Source organism: Erithacus rubecula (assembly GCF_903797595.1).
Source record: "Erithacus rubecula genome assembly, chromosome: 14".
Taxonomy (NCBI): Eukaryota; Metazoa; Chordata; class Aves; order Passeriformes; family Muscicapidae; genus Erithacus; species Erithacus rubecula.
The window spans coordinates 1,347,562-1,372,107 of record NC_136666.1 but is presented as its reverse complement, the minus strand read 5'-3'; the positions used below and the strand labels follow the sequence as shown (position 1 = coordinate 1,372,107).

Here is a 24,546-nt window from a genome sequence, read left to right as displayed (position 1 = left end):
CAGCAGCCTTTGCCTGGGTGCCAGGAGGGGGCTCGAACTTCCCGGGGCTTGCTCGTAGCCCTCTGCAGGGACAGGAGCTTGGGATGGCCCCTCCTGCGCTCCATGGCAGGCACGGGAGAGGCCTGGGGCCAGCTCAAAAGCTCCCACTTGCAGAAAGAGCCGTTCGAGGGAAGGCTCGTGGGAGCCAATGAAGAGACTCGCGGCCGCAGCCCGTGCTGCTGCAGAGGGCCCTGGTGCCCCTGCCCTGGGCCCGCCTGGGCCGGCAGCCAGGGACAGCTGGGTAGAGGCAGCACAGGGCAGGAATCACCCCAGGAGAGCCCAGCCGACAGGAAGGAGGGGAAAGTGCAAATTGCAAGCAAAGTTTGTGTCCTTTACTGCTGGAGAAATCAGCCTCAGCTGCAAGAGCCAGCACAGGGCAAATGTAACGCTGCTCGGTAAAGAGTGTCCATCATGGAAAGGGGAAGGCGGTGAGCAGCGCTCGGGAAGTCGTGCACTTAGTCCCGAATGAAAGGCCACCAACTTAGCACGCACCGGATCCTCCGAGGGGGCCAAGTCCCAGGTCTGCCCGCGGAGGCGTCCCCTCAGCGCTTGCAGGCCTTTCCCTCTCACGCGCCGGGGTGGGGGTACAGTGTGAAGAGGAGCAAAACGCTGTGCTGAGGTTGCTGCTGTAGGACGGAGCCCCCGGAATCCCCAGGGGAGCCCGGCACCGTCTCTCGGCGGACGCGGGCAGGGCTGGGCACCGACGCGGCGGTAACGGGCAGAGCTCGGTCGGTCCGTCCTCTGCGGACAGCGAGGCTGCACCGGCGGGGCGGGGGCTGCGGGGGCCCTTCCACCGAGCGGCCCCGGTTGGCGGGGGTGCCGCCCCCGCTCCCCCCGCCCCGCAGCCCCGGGGACCCGCACCCCCCGCGCGGAGCGGGGGCGGCGGCGGGAGGAGGGACCGGCCGCGGTCGCCGCTGCCGCTGCCGTGCCCCGCCGCTCCGCGCACCGCCCCGCGCCCGCCGCCGGCTCCTCCCGGAGGGGAGGCGGGGGCCGGCGGCACCCAGCCCGGCCCCGCCGCGGCAGACCGGCCGGCGGAGCGGAGCGGGCGTGCGGAGCCCGGGCCGAGCCAGCCGCCCGCCCGCCCGCGGGGGCGATGCCGCCGCCCCGAAGCGCCGCCGGCCGCCCGGGCGCGGAGGGCAGGCAGCCGCCGGCCGCGCGGCCCTAGGGCGGCCCCGGCGGGGCCCCGTGCCGTGCCCGGCCCGGCCCGGCCCTCCCTCCCCCGGGCGCGGGACTGGGGGGCGGCCCGGCCCCGGGAGCGCCGCCGCCGCCGCCGCTCGTGCTGTCGCTGCGGAAAGGGGGAGCTGCGCTACTGCAGGTGGAGGTTTGGCGGGGGGGCCGGGGGAGATGCCATTTCTGACCGAAGGAGATCGCCGGCGAGGATGAGATGCGGGTAAGCGAGACGGGGGAGCGGAGCGGGGCGCGGGGCTGGCGGGACCGGCGGGGCGGGCAGCGGGCGGGGGCTCCGTGGCTCCGGGACGGCGCCGCCGCGCTGCCCCGGGGCCGGAGCTGCGCCGGTGCGGAGGGCGCGGGGCTGGGAACTTGGTGCGTGCCCGGGGTGCGGGGATCCGTGTGCTCCGGGGAGCCGTGTGCTCCGGGAGCTGCCGCCCTCCAGCCCCGCCGGTGCGGATACTGCCGCCTCCCCGCCCCGCTCTGCCCGGGCGCTCCCCTCTGCTCATCTCCTCCCCGTACCCCCGCCCCGTTCCCGCAGCCTCGGCGCAGCCCCTGCGGGAGCTGCGAACCAGGCGGGGCCGGGATTCGGGGCCGGGGTCCCAGCCAGGGGGCTGGGGCTTGGCAGGACTGAGGATGAATCCTGATGGAGAGTATCCTCCTCCTCTCCGGGTAGTTCCCGGGTGAACTGGCCGGCCGGGAGCAGATGCCTTGTTCAGGTAGGGAGCGGATAGTCTGGACAGCGCTGCCCTCCGGGACTGTCAGTGGAGCCGGGATCAGCCTCAAGCTGGCTGTGCCCATCTCCTGCCCAGCAAGGGTTAACTCAGGAGGAGGAATTGTTCCTCTGCCCATCCCCAAAGCAGAGGCATTAAGGGTTAAAGACGGGCAGGGAGAGCTCTCCAGCCCGGAGTGACCAGATCGGAGGCGGCAGTCATGGGGAAGGGGCGTTTTTCAGGGCAGGGGTTCACCTCTCTGTCACCGGCCCCCCCAGCCTGGAGATAGGTGAGTCGGGGATGTGGGGTGTTAATGCCGGGTGGGGTGATTCCTCAGGCTCCGGGAGGGCTCTGGGGGCTCTGAAGGTCTCCCCGTGCCTGAGCTCAGCTCCACAACCCGGAGCCAGGAGCCAACCCAGAGAACTGGAGATGCTGGGCCAGGGTCAGGCTGCCGGCGCCTGCCGGTTTGTGTCTGGCAGAAAAAAGAAGTGGTTAATGTTGAAGGAGCTCCACAGGGCAGTGGGGATTGCGAGGATGCCCAGGAGCCTGCTTGGCAGAAGGGCTCTGGGAGCTCTCCCGGGCGGTGCCGGTGCTTGTTGCTCTCCGTTACTGTGTACAGGTTATTGGATTTTTCACCTTGCGCCTTGGATGTATAAATAGCCCGAGTGACGGGTAGAGGCACGACTCGATCCAGGTGCTGGAGATGCCACCTCCAAGAAGGAATGGGAGTGTTGGTGCCGCGAAAGTGATTTGCACGAGGAGGGAGGGACAGCGGGTGAGCGTGGGCACCGGTGGGATCGGGTCTGCTTGGGCTGGTTGGCGTCGCCGAGGCTCCGCTGCCTGTCCCTGCCTGTCCCTGCCCCAGCTGCCGCCCCAGCCATCGCCATCCGCGGTCCTTGCCAGCAAACGCCCTTCCCAGCAAGCGGCTGTGGCCGCTGGCCGGCAGCAGGGGATCGCTGTGACCGCCCTGCTGCTCTCCGGGGTCTGACTCGCGGGGGAAGTTCGGGCATTCCCGGGAAGAGCCCCACTCCATGGATCTCCCTCCATCTCCCCTTCCTCTGCACCACCTCCCGGAGCCCGGCTGTGGCTCTGCAATGTGATCTCTTCCACAGCCCCATCCCAGCACTTCTGCCAGCTTTAACCCTCTCCTCACTGCTCTGCACCGTGCAGCAGCCCTGACCTGACCTTCACGCACGCTGGAGATGGCTGTGGAGCAGCAGTGTGCCATCTCCGACCATCTCCTCCAGCACGGGGGCTGCACGGACCGTACGGGACTGCCCCTATCCCAGCCCATCCCACCCAAGGCAGCTATCCCAGCCCCTGTCCCAACCCATCCCACCCAAAGGCAGCTATCCCAGCCCCTATCCCAACCCATCCCACCCAAAGGCAGCTATCCCAGCCCCTATCCCAGCCCATCCCCACCCAAAGGCAGCTATCCCAGCCCCTATCCCAGCCCATCCCACCCAAGGCAGCTATCCCAGCCCCTATCCCAACCCATCCCACCCAAAGGCAGCTATCCCAGCCCATCCCTACCTCACAGCAGCCTCACTGCCCAAACCTTCTTCCCCCTGCTTGTTCCCTGTTCCAGAGCTCTGGCAGGGGCAGGTGGCCAGAGCCCTGTCTCTGTCCCAGGTGCCCAGAGCAGTAGGGCAGCTCAGCTCCCTCTCCTCCCCTGGTGCCAAAGCCCCCTCAGCTCATCCAGCAGAGTGGGCAGAGGGGGCTGGGGGGCTGTAGGAGGACGTGTCTGGCTTGGCTGTGCTTCCTCACCTGCTGCTCCTTTCTCCTTCCTGGATCCTGCTGGTGCAGCTGCTGAATGCCATGGAGGAGAGGGGGGCCTCTGGAGCTCTCAGATGATGAGCAGGGCCAAGAGGGAAATGTGCCCCTGGGCTAAAGCCTCCATGTCTTCCTGCAGAGAGTTTTCCCCACAGAGTTTTCCCCATAGCACCTGAGCTTCAGTGCTCAGGCAGCCCCAGCTCCTGCTGGGTCTCATGGGACAGGCAGGAGGTGACTGGAGGAAACAGTGGAGCTGCTTTTACAGCTCCTGGGGAAGCGTCAGGTTTTCCAGGCCTTCTTGTGGATGGATTAATTACTAAACAAATGGCTGTAGCACTGTAACACTGTACTGTGCTGCAGTTACTCTACACCTGTAATGTAATTACTGTGTGATCCCTCTAATTACCGCTGTTTCCTGGAAGGTTAACAGCAGCACTGAAGGACTTTGCTTTCTTTAGTGTCCGGCTTCACACAGCCACAGCAGCACTGCTGAAGTTGGTGCTGCTCCATGTAAGTGACAAGTATAAAATCCTCTAACTTGAGGCTTTAATAGAGGGGGGGATAAATCACTTTATCATAACACCACAAGTATAGTGTAATTACAGTTGTTGAATTATGGGCTTGATGAGATATGTTGGATGACCACTGGGTGCTGCTATTTGGTGGGACCCTGTCCTTGGAGGCAGAGTTGGCAATGGGCACATCTCTGTGGAAACACAACTCACAGTTTGGCCAGGGTGGCTGTTTGGTCTCTCCAACACACCCAGTGCACTGAGTCAGCAGCTCTCCTCTGTTCTCTGCTGAACCTCGAGCAGGGTTCATCCTACCATGAGCAGAAATGGCTTTTGGTGGGAAAAGAGCCAGAAGAGCTTTTCAGGTAGCAGGGAAGGCTGGGGTGAGAGAGAAAAGGGCTCCAAATGCTTAACTCAAATCAAACAACCCAAGTAAAACAAAGAGAGAAAGAAACACAAGGCCGTGACCTCAATTTTCTCCTTAGTCAATTTTTTCCACTTTCTATCCATCCAGGAGAGCAAAAATGGGAGCTTTTGGCAGTGAGTGGCTACAGGGAGAGAGATCTCTGTGCCTCTGCTGTGTGTTGTGCCTTACTCTCAGCCAGTGCTTGTGGCTGTTTGAACCTGCTGCCTGTTGGGCAATGGCAGGACATGTATGAAATGGCAGAGGGGGAGAGGGGTGTCTGGGAATGGGGCTTACTTGGGGAAGGGGGCAAACACCAGCCAGAGTCCCCTCTTCCCAGTGCTTGCCCAGCCCCCAGGCACTGTCAGCAGCATGGAGTGGCCTCTGTCCCCTTGTCACCAGGAGAAAGCTGGGTCACACAGAGGTGGCTGTGTCTGAGCAGCGTTAATTGTCAGCTTAACCCGGGCGATTGAATAAATGCTGATAAATGTCACCCAGAGTGACATCATCATCGTCTCCCCTTCAGCCCAGGCAGGCAGTGTGTGGCACTCTCCATCCCTGGGGGCAGGAGGTCACACCAGTCTGGCTGGGGAAGCAGGGACAGCAGGGGGAGTGCCCAGCCTTGAGCAGAGACCCCAGCCATTGCTGGGTGATTGCCACCTTCCAGGAGCAGCAGTCAGGAGTGGCCAGTGGGACCTCTCGGGGCCTGCATGGGATGCAGGGACTGTACTGGTGCAGCCTCTGGCCTCACCAGTATTTTGGCCACCATCCCTTGCCCCCCCCCCCCCCCCCCCCCCCCCCCAGTGTCTCAGGCTGCCCACCCAGGCAGCATCTCCTACCTGAGTAAGGATCAGGCAGGGCAGCAGGTCAGGGTCCCTGTCACAGGGGCTGGGGAGCTTGGCTTTGTTTTGCTCATTCTCGTGGTTAAGCACAGAAATGGTTCTGTTTAACCATCCTGCATGGTTCTTTCCATTATTTTATTCACATCTCTGTAAGATGGTCAGTGCCTCGGCATCCTGCAATGGAGGTGTACAAGGACCATTCCTCTCCTGGGCTCCACACAAGTGTCCTGGTGGAGGCCAAAGGCTTTCCCTACTGAAGCACTTGTGTCCTTGGTCTCAGGGCTGAGGTCATTGTCCTGAGGTGGGGACAGTCCTTGGATGAGCTGGAGGGTCCCCACAGGGAGTAGGGGCGGAGTGAGGAGTGCAGGAATGGGCTGTGCCTTCTGGGACATGATTCCTGTGATCCAGCACTGGTCCAAGGGATGCTGAAATGGCAGAATGCCTGTGGTTGCCATCAGGCTGGGCTGACCTCTGCTCTGGGGGACAGGCTGGCCGTGGCTCCCAGGGGGATGTGCCTCTGAGCACTCAGCCCTGCCCTTGAGGCTGTAAGGTTCCTGATGCAGCCCAGTGCCTGCCACCCCACACAGCCCTCACTTCCCTGGCAGCCCTTCCCCTCCCTGCCCTATATTGCTCTTAGTTATATCTGTAGGACCCACAATTACTATTTTTTTTTGTCATTTCCATTCTCTTTCTTCATCAGAATGCAAAACATTAAATATCGCTCTGGTAATTATGGTTAATTTCATAACCTGCACCTTAATTGGATTGGTCTCTGATGGGGAATTCTCGTAGGAGGGAGAAGCAGAAATATTTTGACATGATCTATTCTTTCAGCTCTTTGTTTGGATTTGAGATGTCGAGTGTGAAATGGGAAACAACTGATTTAGACCTCAGAGGCAACCTGGGGGTGGTGAGCAAAGCCTGAGCATTCCAGAAGCACTTCTCACCCTCCAGAGCCAAACCTCTCCCTCCCATACCCAACCCCAGCCTTTCTCCACCCGTCCTTTGCATTGGGAATAGTCACAGAGACACAGATCCATCTGGTCTGCCCAAAATAGGAGCCTGAGGAGCTGGGGAGGCATCACAGTAAGCACTGGCCTGGTGCCTTGTTCTGCTGGCCAGTGCTTTGTGTGCTGTAGCACAGAGCAAGGCGCGGCACTCCACAGGCTCCCCATGGGTCCGGGACTTTAGGGATGTGAGGGACACTCACAAGGACACCCACTCTCTTTTCTGCTGGGAACTGTCCAGCCAACAATCCATGGCCATGCCCAGGGCTGGAGAGGGACAGCAGTCCCTTGTGCTGTGGTGGAGCAGGCTGTGTCAGTGCTGCTGCCCAGGGCAGCCTGTCTGGGGCTGTGCCATGGGGTGGCATCTCGCTGCCGCTTGGCCCTAGCTACAGTTTGCTCTGGGAGCCGCAGCATTGCGCTGCCATTAGGTGCTGCCATTAAACTGATTTGTGTTCAGCCTGTTTATCCTTCTCAATGGGAAACGGCACCGGAGCGGCAGTGAAATGGAAACCCCGGCCTTGCATTTCCGATTGCATTCCCATGCACTCTGTTTCCCCCTGATTACTTTTGTTCTCACGTACAGCCCAGAGCGCAGGCTCTGTGTCATTATCCACAGTGCTGGGAGAGGAGGAAAGGGCAGAAAGCATTGCTTTCAGCTCGAGCCAAACACAGCAAAGCCACCCACAGGTGCCTTCTTTGGAGGGCAGTGGGGAGCCACTCCATCCCCATGGATGGCATCTCTCTTGTGTTTTTCCATGCCCACGGGCTCAGCGTGTGCCGGAAAGGCTGAGGAATGGCATGGCTGAATCTGCCACTGTGCTGACACTGACACCCTTGGTCATGGGCATTAAAGGACTGGGCCTTGCACAGCCCCGTACCTGCCAAGGATTTCTGTCATCCCAAGCCCTGTCCAGGCCACATCCTGCAGCACCTCCCTTCCTGCAGGATCTGGGCTGGGAAGGGCTGGCAGCCCCTCGCCCTCTCTGCCTGGCTGTGTGGGTTCAGCTGGATGCAGGATGGGCGGGCTCAGCCACGGCTCGGCACAGTTTGTTTTTATCTAATCCATTTTATTGTTGAATGAAACAATAACAGCAAATACAGGCCCTGAAGACAAGCCATAAATAATGCAAAAATCAAACAAGTGAGAAGGGAGGAAAGAAAAAGGAATTACACATGTAAAACCAGCCCAGAGAAAACCAGGCTGGGAAGAGGAATCTTCCCTCTGCACTTGCTATTGCTCATGCTTTCTTTGCTTCCCTTTTTTCTCCATTTCCCTCTCTGGAAATTCCTGCAGCACCAAATTTGTGATTATGTGAACAAAACTTAATAATAACTGAGAGGGGGAGAGAGAGGAAGAGATCTGGCTTGCGGGAAGAAGTCGGGAAATGAGGTGGATGGAGCGAACTGGGGCTTGCATCTCTGGCAGTGCCTTGTAGCACAGCCGCTCTCCTGGCACCCTGCCCTGCCCGTGTCCCTGTGGGCTGGGGGGCAAGGACAGTTCTGCCAGTGGGAGCCCTGGCAGCAGGGCACACACAGTGCCTCGACCCTTGCCCCTTGTCCCACGGATGGGTGATCCCAGAGCCAGCTCTGCCGGGCTGGGCTGCACTGGGCTTCTCCCAAAGGCTTCCGAGGCCGCTTATTTTAGGCAGCAGTATAAAAATACCAGGGCTGGTCCTAAAGGGGGGGGTAAATCAGTAGGTTTCCCTGAGGTCAGCAAAGCTGACAGCTTTATGTCCTGTGTCCTTTGAAGTTCTCTTGCCACTATCCCAAAGGTTTCCAGGGGAAAATGCAGTGCTCCAGAGAAACCCTTGTGTTTTCTTGGTGTCCTGTGCTGGTTGTTGGGGGATTCAAGGGATGTGGCCTGGGAACAGAAGTGATGCTGTAAGTACAGTCTTAAATTAAATGTGAGGAACCTGACTGGTGCCTGGACCTGCTGTTGCCCAGCCTTTGGGACTTCAGTTTGGGGTTTCAGCCTTTGAGCAGTGACAGGGATGCAGTAGGGACACAGTGGTTTGGAGTGGTGGCATTTAGAGGGGGTCATATCCAGAGCCTCAGTGCTGTTCTCTTGGGACCAGGGTGTCAGGCTGGTTTGGCATTTGCTGTCCTGCTGAGGCAGCCCTGGGTAAATGAGGGTGGGAGGAGGCACTGGTGGGGGTTTCTGCCGCTGGAGCTGCTGGTGCCCCAGCCCTTCTCTGGGTGGTGAGCAGAGCTCTGGAGAGCTGTAGAGCCATGGGATGCCTTTTGGTAGCTGGATGAGATTGGCTGTTCCCAGGCAGATAGCACCATCTTTCCTGGTGCCCCCAGGTGTGGTTTGTGGTGGCCAGGAGTGGTGTCTCAGCCTGGCAGAGCTGTGTTCTCCTTGCTGCTGGGACACTGGCCATGGCACAGGATGGAGCCTGGGTTTGGGGGAGCAGGAAGCCCCTGTGCCCAGCCCGGCCCTCAAGACTTGCCCACACAGCCATGCCATCTGCTCCTGGCAGGAGGAGAGGCACTCAGGCACTGGGGTGACTTTGTTCCAGCTACTTTTATGCCATGTCAGGTGCTGTCCTGCCCTGCACACGGGGTCCAGCTCAGGCTCCGTGCAGCTGGGCTCTGGCTGATTCAGCAGCACTGGGGCTATGTGCTGAGCCATGCAGAGCTGCCCCAGCAGCATCAGAGCTGTGGGGAAGGATGGCTGCCTGCCGGGGCTGTGCCCATCCTCCAGACCCAGCCCAGCACTGCCCCTGTGCAGGGCCCTTGGGCGGTTCAAGGAGCTCAAGGGAGCACAGAAGGCATTTGGGCCATGAGCACGTTTCAGGGGATGTCTTTGTAATGTCAGACCCTGGCAGCTCTCCCAGCACACTCCTTGGACTTTCTTTCACCTCTTCAGGGCAAGTGTTTCCATTGCCCTGGGCAGAGCTTGGGGTTTTTCCATCCCCCTTTCCCAGCTACAGACAAGGAAGAACCATCTAGGGAGACCCTCATGCTACACTGGTGCCTCCTGTACCCAGTGCTTATGGATCAGAGTGCAAGGTGAGCTGGGTGCCTTCAGTGAGCACTTCAAACCTCCTGGTGACTCAGCCCATATCCACAGAGACAGCAATCCCAAGGAAATTTGCCAAAATAAAGGAAGAAGAAGGAGAATCCCCATTCAAGTGGTTGCAGTGCCCACCAGCCTCCAGCCATCTCTTCTTAACCCAGCCCTAGAAGTCTCCAGCCAATTCTTGAGAGCTATTCCCTTGGCAAACATAACTCCACTGCTCTTTGGCTCTCACAAACAATAAAAAATAAGCCTTCTCCAGGCTCACCTGACCTGGGAAGCGCTGAACCACCAGTTCAGGCAATGGCTGTGGCAGCAGTGACTGGTCCATGTCCTGGCCACCTCTACCCATGAGCAGGGCAGCATGGCTGGCCCTAAGCCCCAGCTCCACTCTGCACTGCACCTTCACCCCCTTGTTCATCTTGTGCTGGCTCAGGGCTTTACACCCCCTGACATCCACAGCTGCCTTTGCACTTACTTATTGATCCCTTGTCAGGATGTTTTCTCTGCTTATGGGGTGCTGAGGCATGTGCAGCCAAAGAGAGAAAAAATGCTCAAAACGAAGGAGCAAACGTATGAGGAGGGTGAGGAGCTCTTGCACAGATGTGATCGCAGCAAGAAACAGCCTCAGCAAAAACTGCTCTGAGCTTCGGCATCCTGCAGAGCCCACCAGCATCTCCTTCCCACTGTCCTGCTCCAGTAACCTGCCTGAAAACCACTTTTCAGGTTGGCTCTGGGCCACTGCTGGTTGTCCCTCCACTGTACATAGCTGTTCCTGCATGGGGCCAGGTAGATCCTCAGCCCAGATTTAAACCAGTACAGCTGGGCCAAAGCCTCCCCTTAGCAGCATTCCAGCCCTTCAGCCCATGTTGGAGCTCTTCTCCTCTCCTGGGCATCTCCCTGTATTTTCTGCTCTTCTTGCCCTCTGTTGGGTGCTTTCCTGACTCACTGTGGTGCTGGGGATGCTACATTTTGGGTGGCAGAGCCTGTTTCCATGAGGAAATGCCTTTGCAGGGTGCTCCCATGGACCAGCCTGGCTGAAATGTGGTGCCAGCCAGGCGGTGTCAGTGTCGGAAGGGGATTTGCATCTTCAGTCCTCCTTCGTGCTCTTTTACAGCTTCAGAGCAGCTGCCAGAGCAGATCAGGTTGCATCACACCTATTCCAGGCTCCCACCTCGGAGCTGCTGAAAGCAGATACTCCATACTCCGGGAGGCTGAGCAGGAGCTCCCAGCTGGAGAGCTGTGCCTTCCTGTGGGACGGGGAGTGGTGACCCTGGCAGCTGCTGGCTGGTAGGGCTGGGGTGGGCACTCCTCTGGCTGACCTGCCTTGGCTCACTGCCTTGCAGAACTTGCTTGTGTGTCCCCACCACTCAGCGGTCCTTCTCATCTTCTACCTGTTTCTCCCCCATTCTTTAACCCTCCTGAGCTGCTCCTGGATGATTCAGGGCCAGGCCAGGACACAGGACAGCCCTCTAACCCTTAGTTAGCAGCCCAGAGGAGTGTGGTGGCAAGCCTCCATCACCCATGCCAGTGCTGTGCCACCCTGGCTGTGCCCAGCAGCCAGCCTTGGCAGTACTCAGGGATCCCTTTATGCTCTCCCTCTTCAGTTTCTTCTTCCTCATGTGATGCACAGTGATTCTAGAAGGGAAACCACCTCCTCTGCCTGATTCTCCCACCCATTGCTGCCCATCCTTGAGTAGGGGGGAGAAGGGCAATTACTGCCAAAGCCTGCACTCTGATACGGAGTGGGAAAAGAGAAGGAGGAGGAGGGAGCAGATAGGGTGGAGAGGAGGGAGAGACAAAGCAAAAGGGCCAACAAATGCACGCTGGACACAAGGGAAATTATGAGAGAAGGAAATGGGCACAAGCATGTTTGGCAAATTAAGCTGCTCCCATTATTCTGTTGCTTTGCAGATAGCTACAGAAACAGTGCAGAGCCCGGGGTCTGGATAAGAAACTCCTCTAGCAGCAGGAAAGGTTGTTACATATTTATTTGTAAACCTGGAGTCTTTGTTTCTAAAACGTAGTCAATTCCAATAAAATGTGATTTAGTTGGAGCAGCTTAGTAGAGACAGGCGTGGACTCGAGGAGCTGTGTCTTGGTTTCGCATGAAGCCATCAGGGCAGAGATGGGGTGAGCCCATGGCTGAACTCACCCACACTGCAGCCCAGTGAGGGTGCCCAGCAGTGCAGGGTCCAGTTCACTCCTGTGCACAGCTGGGAGCAGCAGGTTGGCTCCTGCAGGGACAGGGTGGGGACACTGAGCCCCCAGGGCACTGTGGCCCCCCTCCCTGCTGGGATATGGCTTGCTTGGTCCTAAATCGCCTGTTGTCGCTCGATGCTCTAAGAAGCATCTGGTTCAAGGGTGAACATCTCCCGCCCTGTAATTTATGGCTGCCAGGTGGGCTTAGAGCTGACTCAGGGATTTTTGCCGCCTGCTCGCTCGCTGTCAGCACAGCAGATCGCTCTGCTGTGGGGTGGGGAGCAGGGGACAGCCCAGGGACAGCAGTGGGGCATGGCCAGGTGGCTGCTCACCCCTTAGGGCAACCTCAGGAACACACTTGGGCAGATCCTGGGCTCCCTTTTGGGTCATCACCCAAGTTTGTCTTTCCTGGGGTTGTTCCTCCCACACCAGGGCAGCCTGTGCCTGTCAGGCTGCAGCAAACCCCACGCACGTCAGCGCTTCAGTCTGGCCCCAGGCTGCATTTCCAGGCAGGCACAGGCCCAGAATGGCATCTCCCCTCCCAGCAGGGAGCCCAGGCAGAGGCACTGGGCAGTGCTGCTGTATTTAGCACCGAGGCAGCGCTCAGTGTGCCCATCTGCGCCTCTTGGGCCGCGGCCGGGCCTTCCCACGGGAAGGGACTGTTCTGCAGAGCGCTCAGCCCGGGGCGGCAGGTGCTGAGGACAGGGGTCAGTGCCTGCCATGGCTCTGAGCATCAGTTTTGCTTTGGCTTGCAATGGGTTTGTTCATTGCCTAAAGGCAGCCAGTCTGGCAGCTGCTGCTTTTTTTGTCGATTCTTTTTTTGTGATTGAGGAAGGAGAACCACGCTGATGCCGAGGGCTGCAGCTCTCGTGGGCTGGACTGAGCATCACGGCCACGGCCTCATCCTCTGCTCCAGCCTGGCAGCTCCTGCTGGGCTGTGGCTGGTACCCTGGAGGGGGGCTTGGGCATTGTTTCAGGGTCTTCCTCAGAGTACATCTGGGAGGGCATTGTGGAAAGCCCTTCCTGCAGGTAGCAGTTTTGCAGGGGCTGTAAAGCCATGCATGCATTGTTGACCCACAGCGCACACAAAAATCAGAGTTCGAGTTGTTTTTAGAAGGGCATCTCAATATCTGCATCACCTTGAGGCACAACTATTTCTCTCCAAATCAGGCAGAGGTAAATGGGAGCCAGAAGTGATTTAAAGCTCATCTTAGCTCAGAATTTTCCAGCTTATTTATTGTCTTTCTCCCAAAGCTCTTCTGTGACTCTGGCTATTAAGATTACGGATGTTTTTGTCAGGGATTGTATTTATCACGGATTTAAATTTAGCTGAGAACTAATAACGTGTGAGGTGTGTCTAGACTTTAATTCTGGACTGTGCTCGTCGGTAGTGCCACACAGACCCTGCTTCATTCATCTATTGCCTCACTGCTGCTACTTTACTGATTGATACCATACAGCTCTGGCTCTGCTGAGGCTGCAGTGGGGATGACAGCACTGGACAAAAGGTGCTGGAGAAGGAGTTGCCTTCCTGCTGGTGGAGAGGCAGGATTGAGCCTGGGGGAGGTTGGTCTGCAGGATTCAGCTCTGCCTCCTCCCCATGCCCAGCAGGGACCAGAACAGAGCAGCACATGCAGACAGAGTGGAGCTTTTGGCCCAGCACAAAAACAAGGCTGGTGCCTGGCACTCTTAATGAGCTGAGTGTTTTCAGTCCTGCTATAATTAAGCCCCTCAGACTGTATTTTGTTTTGCATGCCGTGTTTTGCTGTCTTTGATGGCTTTCTCAGCACGGCTGTGAGGAGCAGGAATTGGTTTCTGAGAAAAGAGGCTGCGGGCGAGCCAGCGCTCAGTAACAAGCATGTGGTGGGAGAGCAGTGCCCAAGAGGCTCCTGCCCATGGGGAGGGGTGACATGGGCACCCACTGGCAGCCCAGTCCCAGTGGCCTGGGGAACAAATCCATATGCAGCCTGAGCCATGCCAACCAGGGAGCCATCCTGGCTCCAGGGCAGCAGCCCCAGTCCCAACGCCCTCCCAGCAGCAGGGCAGTGGTAGCAGCAGCCCTGCTTGTACCTGTACTGCTGCCCAGCACCAGGGAGGTGATGACATGGGAGATGATGGATTGTAAATACCCAGCAAATGGCTCTTTGCAGCCTGGCTGGGGCTCAGGCACTCCCACTGGAAATGTTTCCACTGCACTGGGACATGCTGGCCCAGGGCCAGCAGGAGGGAGCTCAGCAGGACCAGTTCCCATCCCTGCACCCCTTCACTGTGGGGTGATGTGTTCAGTGTGATCCCCATTAAGCAGGCCCACTGCAGAGGGAGCAGGGAAAGGGGAGGTGGAAGAGGACAGGGAAATGGGAGGAAAGCACAGAGGGTTCCTGTGGGGACACTCCAGCCCTCACAGCCCCATCGCTGGCTGTGTGTGGTTCCCAAGATGGTCTGGTGGACATTTTTATGGCCAGTCCATCATCTCCCATCCTTGTATCTTACAAAGAAATTTTGAATAATTTTTTGGGAACAAAAGTGATCCTTGGGTCATATATCTGTATAAAATGATGAATGTGAGCAGATGCAATGGCAGGAATGTGCAGAATGTGTACCAGCCCCATAAATAGTGCTAGAGCAGGGAAAGTAATGGGCAGGATATACAGTGATGGATACAAACAGAGCCAATGGAAGTAATGGATTGGGTGTGTTCGGCGATAGCCATAAATAGCATTAGTGGGAGCAGCACATAGAGTAACATAACAATAGATATAAACATGGGCTGGAGTAGCCAGAGATCTAATATGCACTATTGATATGATTTGATTCCTCCTAACAGCCTGAACAAGGAAACAAATGCAACAATACAGCGTGACAGGGAGCATCCACTCTGCCGGGCCAGGATGGCTTTGGGCTGGGCATGAGCCCCCAGGGAGATCTCCCAGCCCTCCCCAGGGCTCCTCCCAGCAGCAGGAGGATGGATCAAGGCTCCTCATTATCCCAGAGCCCCCTGGACCTGACTTGAGGCTACAGCTTGCTCTGTAGGCAGTGCTTACCCAGTTGCTGTTTCTGGGGGGGAATAGTTTGGGTCTGCCCTTGCAGGCTGGCATGGTGGGAGGCAGGGAACTGGCCCTGGGGGCACACTGAGAGCAGCTGGGGCGAAGGGAGCACAGAGGGAGGGAGCTGGCTCCTGCTGAGCTGTCAGTGTTGCTCACCCCAAGTGGGGTTCCCCCAGACGCTCCATCCTGTGCTCAGCTCCTCTGTTTGCAAAGCAGCCTTTATATTCAGGCTCCATCTACAGGGAACGGAATAATTTCAAGAGCTTAAAATAGGATGTAGATAGATGTGTTTCGTATTAAATTATTTTTTTAAGAAGCAGAGGAAGCTGTCTGACACAGATTCCTCAAGGCCTTCCACTCAAAAGTCTGTGCACGTTCAGTCATGAAGTGGAAAGTCAGGGAGTGGGGAGGAGAGAGGGTCTTGAAGCCAAAGGGCTGGATTTCAGCTGGAAAATAAAACCCTCTGCTGTGCACCGGCAGTGCCTTTTGCCTTACCGTCACCTCTGGCAGGGCACCCAAGCTTTAGCCTTGGCCGTGCCCGTCGTTGCTCACGTGCCCCTTGCCTCTTGTCTCCCGCTGTTCCTGCAGGTGAGAGATAGGATGGTAGCTGGGGAGGCGAGTATGCGCAGCCCAATCCTGGCCTGCTGGCAGCCGATCCTCCTGCTGATGCTGGGCTCCATCCTGTCCGGCTCCGCCACGGGCTGCCCGCCACGCTGCGAGTGCTCTGCCCAGGAGCGTGCTGTCCTGTGCCACCGCAAGCGATTCATGGTGGTGCCAGAGGGGATCCCCACCGAGACCAGGCTGCTGGACTTGGGCAAGAACCGCATCAAGACGCTCAACCAGGATGAATTTGCCAACTACCCTCACCTGGAGGAGCTGGAGCTGAACGAGAACATTATCAGTGCCATTGAACCTGGGGCTTTCAACAACCTCTTCAACCTCAGGACGCTGGGGCTCAGGAGTAACAGACTCAAGCTGATCCCCTTGGGGGTGTTTACTGGACTCAGCAACCTTACCAAGCTAGACATTAGTGAGAACAAAATTGTGATCCTCCTAGACTACATGTTCCAGGACTTGTACAATCTTAAGTCTTTGGAGGTGGGGGACAATGACCTTGTCTACATCTCCCACCGGGCCTTCAGTGGCCTCAACAGCCTGGAGCAGCTGACCCTGGAGAAATGCAACCTGACCTCCATCCCCACGGAGGCCCTGTCTCACCTTCACGGCTTGATCGTGCTGCGGCTGCGCCATCTGAACATCAACACCATCCGGGATTACTCATTCAAGAGGCTCTACCGGCTCAAGGTCCTCGAGATCTCACACTGGCCCTACCTGGATACTATGACGTCCAACTGCCTCTATGGGTTGAACCTGACCTCCTTGTCCATCACTCACTGCAACCTGACGTCCATCCCGTACGTGTCGGTGAGGCACCTGGTTTACCTCCGGTTCCTGAACCTGTCCTACAACCCCATCGTCACCATCGAGGGCTCGATGCTCCATGACCTGCTCAGACTCCAGGAGATCCAGCTGGTGGGAGGGCAACTCACCACAGTGGAGCCCTTTGCCTTCCGCGGCCTCAATTACCTGCGCATCCTGAACGTGTCAGGGAACCTGCTGACCACCCTGGAGGAGTCAGCTTTCCACTCGGTGGGCAACCTGGAGACGCTCATCCTCGACAACAACCCCTTAGCCTGCGACTGTCGGCTGCTCTGGGTTTTCCGGCGGCGATGGAGGTTGAACTTCAACAAGCAGCAGCCCACCTGCTCCACCCCTGAGTTCGTCCAGGGCAAGGAGTTCAAGGATTTCCCTGATGTCCTCCTGCCCAACTACTTCACCTGCCGCCGAGCACGGATACGGGACCGCAAACCTCAGCAGATCTTTGTGGACGAAGGCCACACGGTGCATTTTGTCTGCCGAGCAGATGGGGACCCGCCGCCCACCATCATGTGGCTCTCTCCCCGGAAGCACCTCATCTCTACCAAAACCAACGGGCGGCTCACTGTCTTCCCTGACGGCACGCTGGAGGTGCGCTACGCCCAGATCCAGGACAACGGCACCTACCTATGCATCGCCAGCAACGCGGGTGGCAACGACACCATGCTGGCCCACCTGCACGTGCGCAGCTACTCCCCAGACTGGCCCCACCAGCCCAACAAGACCTTCGCGTTCATCTCCAACCAGCCCAACGAGAGCGATGCCAACAGCACGCGCGCCACCGTGCCTTTCCCCTTTGACATCAAGACTCTCATCATCGCCACCACCATGGGCTTCATCTCCTTCCTGGGCGTCGTGCTCTTCTGTCTGGTGCTCCTCTTCCTCTGGAGCCGTGGGAAAGGCAACACCAAGCACAATATTGAGATTGAGTACGTGCCACGCAAGTCCGACGCGGGCATCAGCTCTGCCGACGCGCCACGCAAGTTCAATATGAAAATGATTTAACCAGGCAACAATTTGCAAATAATAATGGTGTTGTTTTGTTTGTTTTTTTTTAAAAAAAAGAACAAATGAACAAATAAAAAATAATTAACAAACGTTGCTACAAACATACCGACCTCTCTCCTTCCACCGTGCCCTCTGCCCCTGTCCAAACCCACTGCGCCCGCACTGTCACCACCTCCTCCTCCTCTTCTTCTTTATACCAGGAAAACATTCAGCTGATGTCTTCAGGACTCCTGTGTTTGTAAGGACTTTGTCTGATGGACTCTGGTGTCAGATATAACTCTGAGAGGGGAAAAACAACGGGGGGGGTGGGAAAAAGAAAGAAAAAAGAAATAAAATCAATAAAAAAGTTACGAACTTTCTTCTGTAACTTTGATTTCAATAATTATGGATTTTTATGAAAACTTGAAATAATAAAAAAACCCTATTTCCTATAGATAGTTGGAATGCAAAATCTTGACTTCTTGATCTATCCAGTTTTGTACCTGGCAAGTGCTTGCTTTCTTGCCTTAGAGGCACTTCCCAGATGCCTTGCCAAGAGCAGCCCCAGGCCAGGGTGTCTCCTTCTGCCTCCAAAGGCACCTCCTGCAGTGCCTGCATGGCACCAAGAGCAGGCTGACTATTTTTTTTGGTTTTATAGTCAGTTGCCCTGCCCATCCCCGAAGCCTGTGGAGCAGGGCTGTGACACTCATGTTCATAAGCAGCATGGAGCAGTGCTGTGCTCTCCTGGCCTCTGTGTGGGAGGAGAATGCAGAACCCCACTGCAGGGTTGGCCCTGCCCGTGGCCTCCAGGCTGGGAGCCACGGGGGTCAGGCTTTGCCTGGGCAGGGCTGGGGATCCTACTGCTTCTGCCAGCCTTTGCAGCAGTACCAGGGTGTCTCCTGTCCCCATGGGCAGGGATGTGACACATCCATTGGCAGCACCCACTTGGGTGCCTCCAGCAAGTGGTGCCCAGTGGCTAAAGCAGCTCCAGCACTGCTCCCCAGCTGCCTGTAATTCAGGACTTGATCACTGGCAGCCAGACTCTCAGGCACCCTCAGGCACATCCAAGGGAATTCAGCTTCCAGGCTCACAGGGGAGCTTGTCTGAAAGTGGAATTCCATAGGTCTATAAACACAGGCTTAGGCTGAGGCAGAGAACAGGGACAGGCTGCCCTTGCCCATCACCACTGTGCCCATCATCGTGGGGTCTGGTCACAGCAACATCCTGCCTTTGCTCAGCTCTGGGACTTGGTTCAGGTCAGGAAGGTCTGTGTTGCCTCACAGAACCATGGAATGGGTTGGTTTGGGTTGGATTGGGTTGTGCTGAAACAGACCTTAAGGACCATCTCATCTCCACAAGAAAAGGGGAGAAATGGGAGTTGAATTGGCCACTGGGCTTCAGGGCTGGAAGCACAAAAGATCCCTGCAAATGGTGTCAATATGGGCACTAAAAGTTTACTAATTCTTACTGAATCAGCAGGTGCTTCTCAACCTTCCCAGCTGCCACCAAGAGGGTGACACCACACTGACCCCCCAGCCCACCCAGCCTTAGGGACACCACTGAGACAGACAAGCCCAGATTTGCAAGTGCCAGGAACCTGGAGCCCCAAGAGGGGAAAGACTGGATTTGCTTTTCTTTCAGCAATGTGCCAACCTAGAAGAACCAACCTGAAGCATCTGTACTATGGGGAGGGGGAGTTTTTGCTGATTGCAACTTTCTGTTCATCTTCAAACAAAACATCTTAGGTTTCTTTATCCACAGCAAGTTTCAGAAGCTTTGATTAGTTCTTCCCTCATCTCTTAACACATCTTTCCTTTGTAACTTTGAAACCAATACATTTTTAAAAAGCCTTTGGCTTTCGTTTTGCTTTGTAAAAGAGCGAAGCAAAATGCTCTTTACGAGATTGCCTTCCCACCAGTGTTTAACCAATATTCCAGCGAGCTAAACACAAAACTGCCAACAGCAACACACACACCTAGGAACCTCAGGCCTTGGAGGATGAGTCCAAGCCAAGTGGAGCCAAGTAGGCAAGAGCTTTAGGTACAGAAAGCTCAGTCTGAGCCTGGCTGCCAGGACTGACACAAACTCAGCCAATGGCTCAGCAGAGAGGTGGAAGGGGGAGTCTCTGTGACCCTGGACAGCTACAGGCACTGGCCACCCAAAAGAGCTGCTTAATTGGCTTCAGTTATCCCTTTTAATGCTGTAATGAAAAGAGTTAAGTCAACACACATAGTTTTAAAAAAATACTAGTAACCAAGTCCAACGAGCAATTTGTAACAGATTCCAGAGCCCCAGCAATCAAAGGGGGGAACCAAGTCTTTCACTATCAAAAAAGTTTATAAAGCAAAAAACAAAAACAAACAAACAAAAAACCCCAAAAAACAAGAGAGCAAATTATTTCTTTTCTGTAGAACATCTCAGGAATTTTGCCAGCCCAGCCCTGTCTCACAGCCCCACACCTGTCCTCAGCCCCACTAACTCCGCTGCCCAAAACCCTCCTGGGGAGGCCACACTGCTGCCCTAAATCCCAAGCTGCAGCTCAAATCCCTCATTAGTGAGTGTGCCCGATGCTCTGTGGCACTGCTGCCTGCCACACACTTTGTTACCCACACTGATTTTTTAATCTTCGATGCTTTGTGAACTGGATAATTTTTTTTCCAGTCACCATGGGATTGAAGCAGATGGATGGAGCAGAAGAAAAGCATGTCAGAGTGGCCAGTAACTAAGCTCAGCCATTTTCATAGTTGGTAAAAATGAGAAAAGAAACCCAAATCCAAAGAATAGACTCTCTTTCTCTCCTTTGCTAAGATTTACAGTGTGTTTCTATTGCAGTTTATTCAGGGGTGAGAAAGCAGAGGCTGGGTTCCAGCACTGCTCTTCAGGGAACCATGGCCCATGTGTCAGAGCCAGACAGGAGTTTCCACTTGTTTCTTCTGAATCACAATAAATACAAAGCACTTTATAAAACAGTTTAAAAGAGGTAGCAAAAAAAGACCAGGGAGCTGAGGCTTAGGGCACAGAGGGCAAACATGCCTTACCTCCTCTGCTTCCTAGACTGGGAGTCCCATGGGGGTCTTTGTGACAGATAGTGTGTGTGGGGACACAGCAGGGAGGAGGATGAGTAGTTAAACAGCAATTCCAACCTGGGAACATCACCCACCCCAGGCCCTTCCCTCCCCAGCAGCTCCATGTGTTCCCCCACTGTCAGGGCCATGGCTGGCAGGTTATGAGCACCCTGCAGGACACACATTTACACCCACCAACCCCCTGACCCTCCCCATCAATCTCTGTGCCCACTCAGTACCTCTCCATGGATCACCAGAGGTACACAGAGCATGTAGAGGGGCAAGGGTAATCAGAGAAGAGGGGGTCAGGCTGGCCCTTCACCTTCTGTGCTGCAGAGCCCCCAGCCTCAACCCCTCTGCTCTGCCCTCAGCCCCTCTGCTCTGCCCACAGCCCCCCAGCTCTGCCCACAGCCCCCCAGCTCTGCCCTCAGCCCCCCAGCTCTGCCCACAGCCCCTCTGCTCTGCCCTCAGCCCCCCAGCTCTGCCCTCAGCCCCTCTGCTCTGCCCTCAGCCCCTCTGCTCTGCTCACAGCCCCCCAGCTCTGCCCTCAGCCCCCCAGCTCTGCCCTCAGCCCCTCTGCTCTGCCTTCAGCCCCTCTGCTCTGCCCACAGCCCCCCAGCTCTGCCCACAGCCCCTCTGCTCTGCCCACAGCCCCCCAGCTCTGCCCACAGCCCCTCTGCTCTGCCCACAGCCCCCCAGCTCTGCCCTCAGCCCCTCTGCTCTGCCCTCAGCCCCCCAGCTCTGCCCTCAGCCCCCCAGCTCTGCCCTCAGCCCCCCAGCTCTGCCCACAGCCCCTCTGCTTTGCCCTCAGCCCCCCAACTCTGCCCACAGCCCCTCTGCTCTGCCCTCAGCCCCCCAGCTCTGCCCTCAGCCCCTCTGCTCTGCCCACAGCCCCTCTGCTCTGCCCTCAGCCCCCCAGCCCTGCCCTCAGCCCCTCTGCTCTGCCCACAGCCCCCCAGCTCTGCCCACAGCCCCCCAGCTCTGCCCTCAGCCTCCAGCTCTGCCCACAGCCCCTCTGCTCTGCTCACAGCCCCCCACCTCTGCCCACAGCCCCCAGCTCTGCCCTCAGCCCCTCTGCTCTGCTCACAGCCCCTCTGCTCTGCCCACAGCCCCTCTGCTCTGCTCACAGCCCCCCAGCTCTGCCCACAGCCCCCCAGCTCTGCCCTCAACCCCTCTGCTCTGCCCTCAGCCCCTCTGCTCTGTCCACAGCCCCCCAGCCCTGCCCTCAGTCCCCCAGCTTTCTGCCTGGCTTGCTGCCTTCCCCTGCTTCTATCAGGCCTTATCACACTTAATTTTACTCCTTCTCTCACTAACTGCCCTCTCTCTCTTATCTCAGCTTCAGAGCCAATATTTTACTCTCTCCCTTTTTTCTTCCTTATCACTCTTTTTTTTTTTTTTTTTTTTTTTAAATACTTTCTGCCTTCTGTGCTGCTCCCTTGCTCTCCTGCCATTTCTCTCTGTCAAGAGCCCTTCTCTCTCCACCAAAGCTGTGCTTCCTGCAGTCCCGTCTGCACACAAGTTTCTCCCCCATATTTCTGCCTCCCTCCTCCCCTGGCAGGATCTCATCCTGCTTCCACCACAGCAAGCAGCACACAGAGAGGTGCAAGGAAAAAAGATCTTTGGGCTTTGATTCCCTTTTCTCCTTTTTCCCTTCCCTCTCTTCCTCCATCTCCTGCCTTGTCCCTCTTTTTCCACCTCCACATGGGCTCTCCAGCCCTGCCCAGACAGTTTGCCATGAGACAGGGCAGGGACTTTGCAGTGCAATCCCTGCTTCCAGGCTTTTACAGGGCACAGCAGAAAAGGGCTTTGAGGTGGGATTGAGGCTCAACACCCCAGAGGAGATGGCTGGGGAGGCAGCCCTGCTTCCCCTTTCCCTGGCCCTGCCAAGGTACACACAGCTCCTCCCAGAAAAAGCCTATTGCTTTCCTCTCTTTTTGCTGGATCTGTATCTGCATGCTTATGATAGATTTACTGTGATTCTATCAGTTTATGATTAAAACACATAAATTTTGCTAGGCCTTTTTCTTATTTTCTATTTTCCATAATCCTCCGGATTCAAGGCAATCAAATTTCAACTGGAAATCTTGGGCTGGGCTGTTAGTCCCAGTGTAATGGGGAATGGTTCATTTCCCAATCCACCCCCATTACTGGTGGTACTAAAGAAATACTGTCCTGTGAAAGAGATTTTTCCTCAATTCCTTTTAAAACAATGTCCTTACCTGAGAAAAGAACTAGATGAACAGCACAACCTGTGACTTAAGTACAGTGTACCCTGCCACTGTGGTTTGTTCCCATCCTGAGGTTCCCAAACAGTTTCCCTGCAGCTTTGGGTGGGTGCTGAGGTTCTCAGGGTGGCCAGCCTGCACTGAACAGGGTGGCAGGTGTGGGTCCCTGTCAGCTGCTCCATGTCAGCTTCTATCACAGGCAGTGGGTAGCTCCAGCCCCTCTGAAGATTTCATCATGTGCCTGTTACGATACAGGTAATAAGACATTTCATTCAAATGAGCAAATTTATTCCAGTGGCACTTTAATAACAAAATCAATTAAACTACACTTCCCAGCAGGGCTTTATCATATGCTATAGCTACAGCATATTGCCTGGATATACTAAATTTTCTCCCTGAAATAAAGTGCAAAGTTTAGAAGACAGATGACACCATTTGCAGCACTAGTAGGATAATACCCTAATAAATCCATGGCCACCTGGGCACTTCAGAGTTGTCACACACTGCACTCAGTGGCCACTGGGAACTTCCCAATGACAGTGAGAATTGGAATGAGACCTTTGTGCTGCTGGGGCTCACAGTGCAGATGTAGGGAGCATGGGCTCTGGAGCAATGAGGCATCTGTGCACACAGCCGAGCCAGAGGAGAACGCCTACATGGGAACATTGTGGACCCGGGGATCAATGCAGGCTACCTCTCTGTGGTGGCTCTCTCTGAAAGAAGTGGCTCTGACCAGGCAGAACAGTGAGCATCTAACTTGGAGACCAGGCTGGCCTCTCCCAGCAAAGCTCTTTGGAGTCACCACAAAGGCAGCAAAATGATGGGACAGTCAGGAAAGGCTGCTAGTCCTGCAGACAGCACCCCGGGAAAGGCAGCTGCCCAAGGAAGCACCCACAGAAGGGGGCAGTGCCCAGTGCTGTGCTCCCCTCCATGCAGGATCCCACCCCTGAACCCTGTCCTGGGCTTTGTGGCTGCTCTGCCCCAGGCCATCTCTCTCACTCCCTCCCCACTTCCAGCCCTCCCTCAATGACCACCTGCCACTTCATCACTGCTGTTTCCCAAACTGTCACACTCCAGCATCCTGCCTGACACAGGATGATGGTTCTTCTCTCCTCTATCATCCTCCCAGATCACCACCCTTTAGCTCTCCAAACCCTGCTCTCAGCCATTCGTGTCTGCCAGTCAGCCATTTCCCACCAGCTCTCTTCTCCTCATCATCCCTTCCGCTTGTGCTTCCCAAGCCTATCAGTGTTCCCCAGCCTTGAGTGCTGAGAAACTAATTAGCTCACTACAAAGACTGAGGAATAATTAGGGACTCCACTGAAAGCACAAAACTAGGGCATCTCGCCTTAAATAAATGCGAGCCAGAGTCTCTGTGCCGCGCTGGCGGCCGCAATTGCTTCGGGCAGATGATTGCTCCACTCCCGTCCCCCAGCTCCCACTCCAGGGTGTTCACCAGGGCTGCCTCTGCCTCCCTCTCACCCTTCAGGCAGGTGCTTTCTGGGTTTTTTGGCTCGTGTCCCTGCACCTAAAGCCAGCTCCTCCCCAAATCTCCACAGCTAGCCAGGCATTAAAGCAAGCAGGTAGCATTCCTGGAAATGCTAGTGCTGCCTCCTCAACAGTGCACCACCTCCACCTCTCTCTGGGGGAAAGCTAGAGCCAAGCATGGAAAATAGCAAGAAAAACATTTGCAAAATTTCTTTTTCAGCTGCCTCTGCTGAGTAGAAGAGAGGCTAAAACAGTCTTTCCCCTGGGCAGCTCCACTGTGATGGGCAGGAGCCTGCCCTGCCCCACACTGGAGCCCCTACAGACCAGGGTGATACAAGAGGAGGATTTGGGGGCTGCACAGGTCCTTCCTCCTCACACACAGACCATGCTGGAGACTCCATGTGAGCACAGGGAAGTCCCTGGTGACACACACCCTCCAAGGAAATCCCCCCTGCCTCCACCAGGTAATAAGCAGGTAATGAGAGCTGAAGGCAGCCCAGCCTGAGGTGTCCCCGACCTTCAGCATTCACTCATCTCCTGGCACTGTGAACCATCCCTCCTCCAGTCACTGTCCCTGCCTGAGGAGCTACACACAGCTTTGGCACTTACTAATGATATTTAAT

The 24,546-nt window shown here is 56.3% G+C and overlaps 2 protein-coding genes across 5 annotated transcripts in view; one reads left to right on the top strand and one right to left on the bottom strand.

Annotated features, from left to right (window-relative positions):
- The first annotated feature begins 936 nt into the window (after positions 1-936).
- Positions 937-17,211, top strand: LINGO1 (leucine rich repeat and Ig domain containing 1). 4 transcript variants are annotated; one of them, XM_079318375.1, is made up of 2 exons: positions 937-1,429; positions 15,310-17,211. In XM_079318375.1, exons 1-2 carry the CDS (start codon positions 1,424-1,426, stop codon positions 17,161-17,163), a joined length of 1,860 nt encoding a protein of 619 aa, XP_079174501.1. In that variant the 5' UTR covers positions 937-1,423; the 3' UTR covers positions 17,164-17,211. The 4 variants fall into 4 exon arrangements, with proteins under 4 accessions (XP_079174501.1, XP_079174503.1, XP_079174502.1 ...); XM_079318377.1 differs by lacking the exon at positions 937-1,429 and adding an exon at positions 1,661-1,925; XM_079318376.1 differs by lacking the exon at positions 937-1,429 and adding an exon at positions 2,053-2,208.
- Positions 17,212-17,219: 8 nt separating this feature from the next.
- HMG20A (high mobility group 20A) overlaps positions 17,220-24,546 on the bottom strand; it is a 169,726-nt gene continuing 162,399 nt past the window's right edge. The window contains exon 10 of the mRNA XM_079318428.1: positions 17,220-17,445. The gene's annotated coding sequence lies outside the window, so the exon portion shown is untranslated. The remainder of the gene's footprint in view (positions 17,446-24,546) is intronic.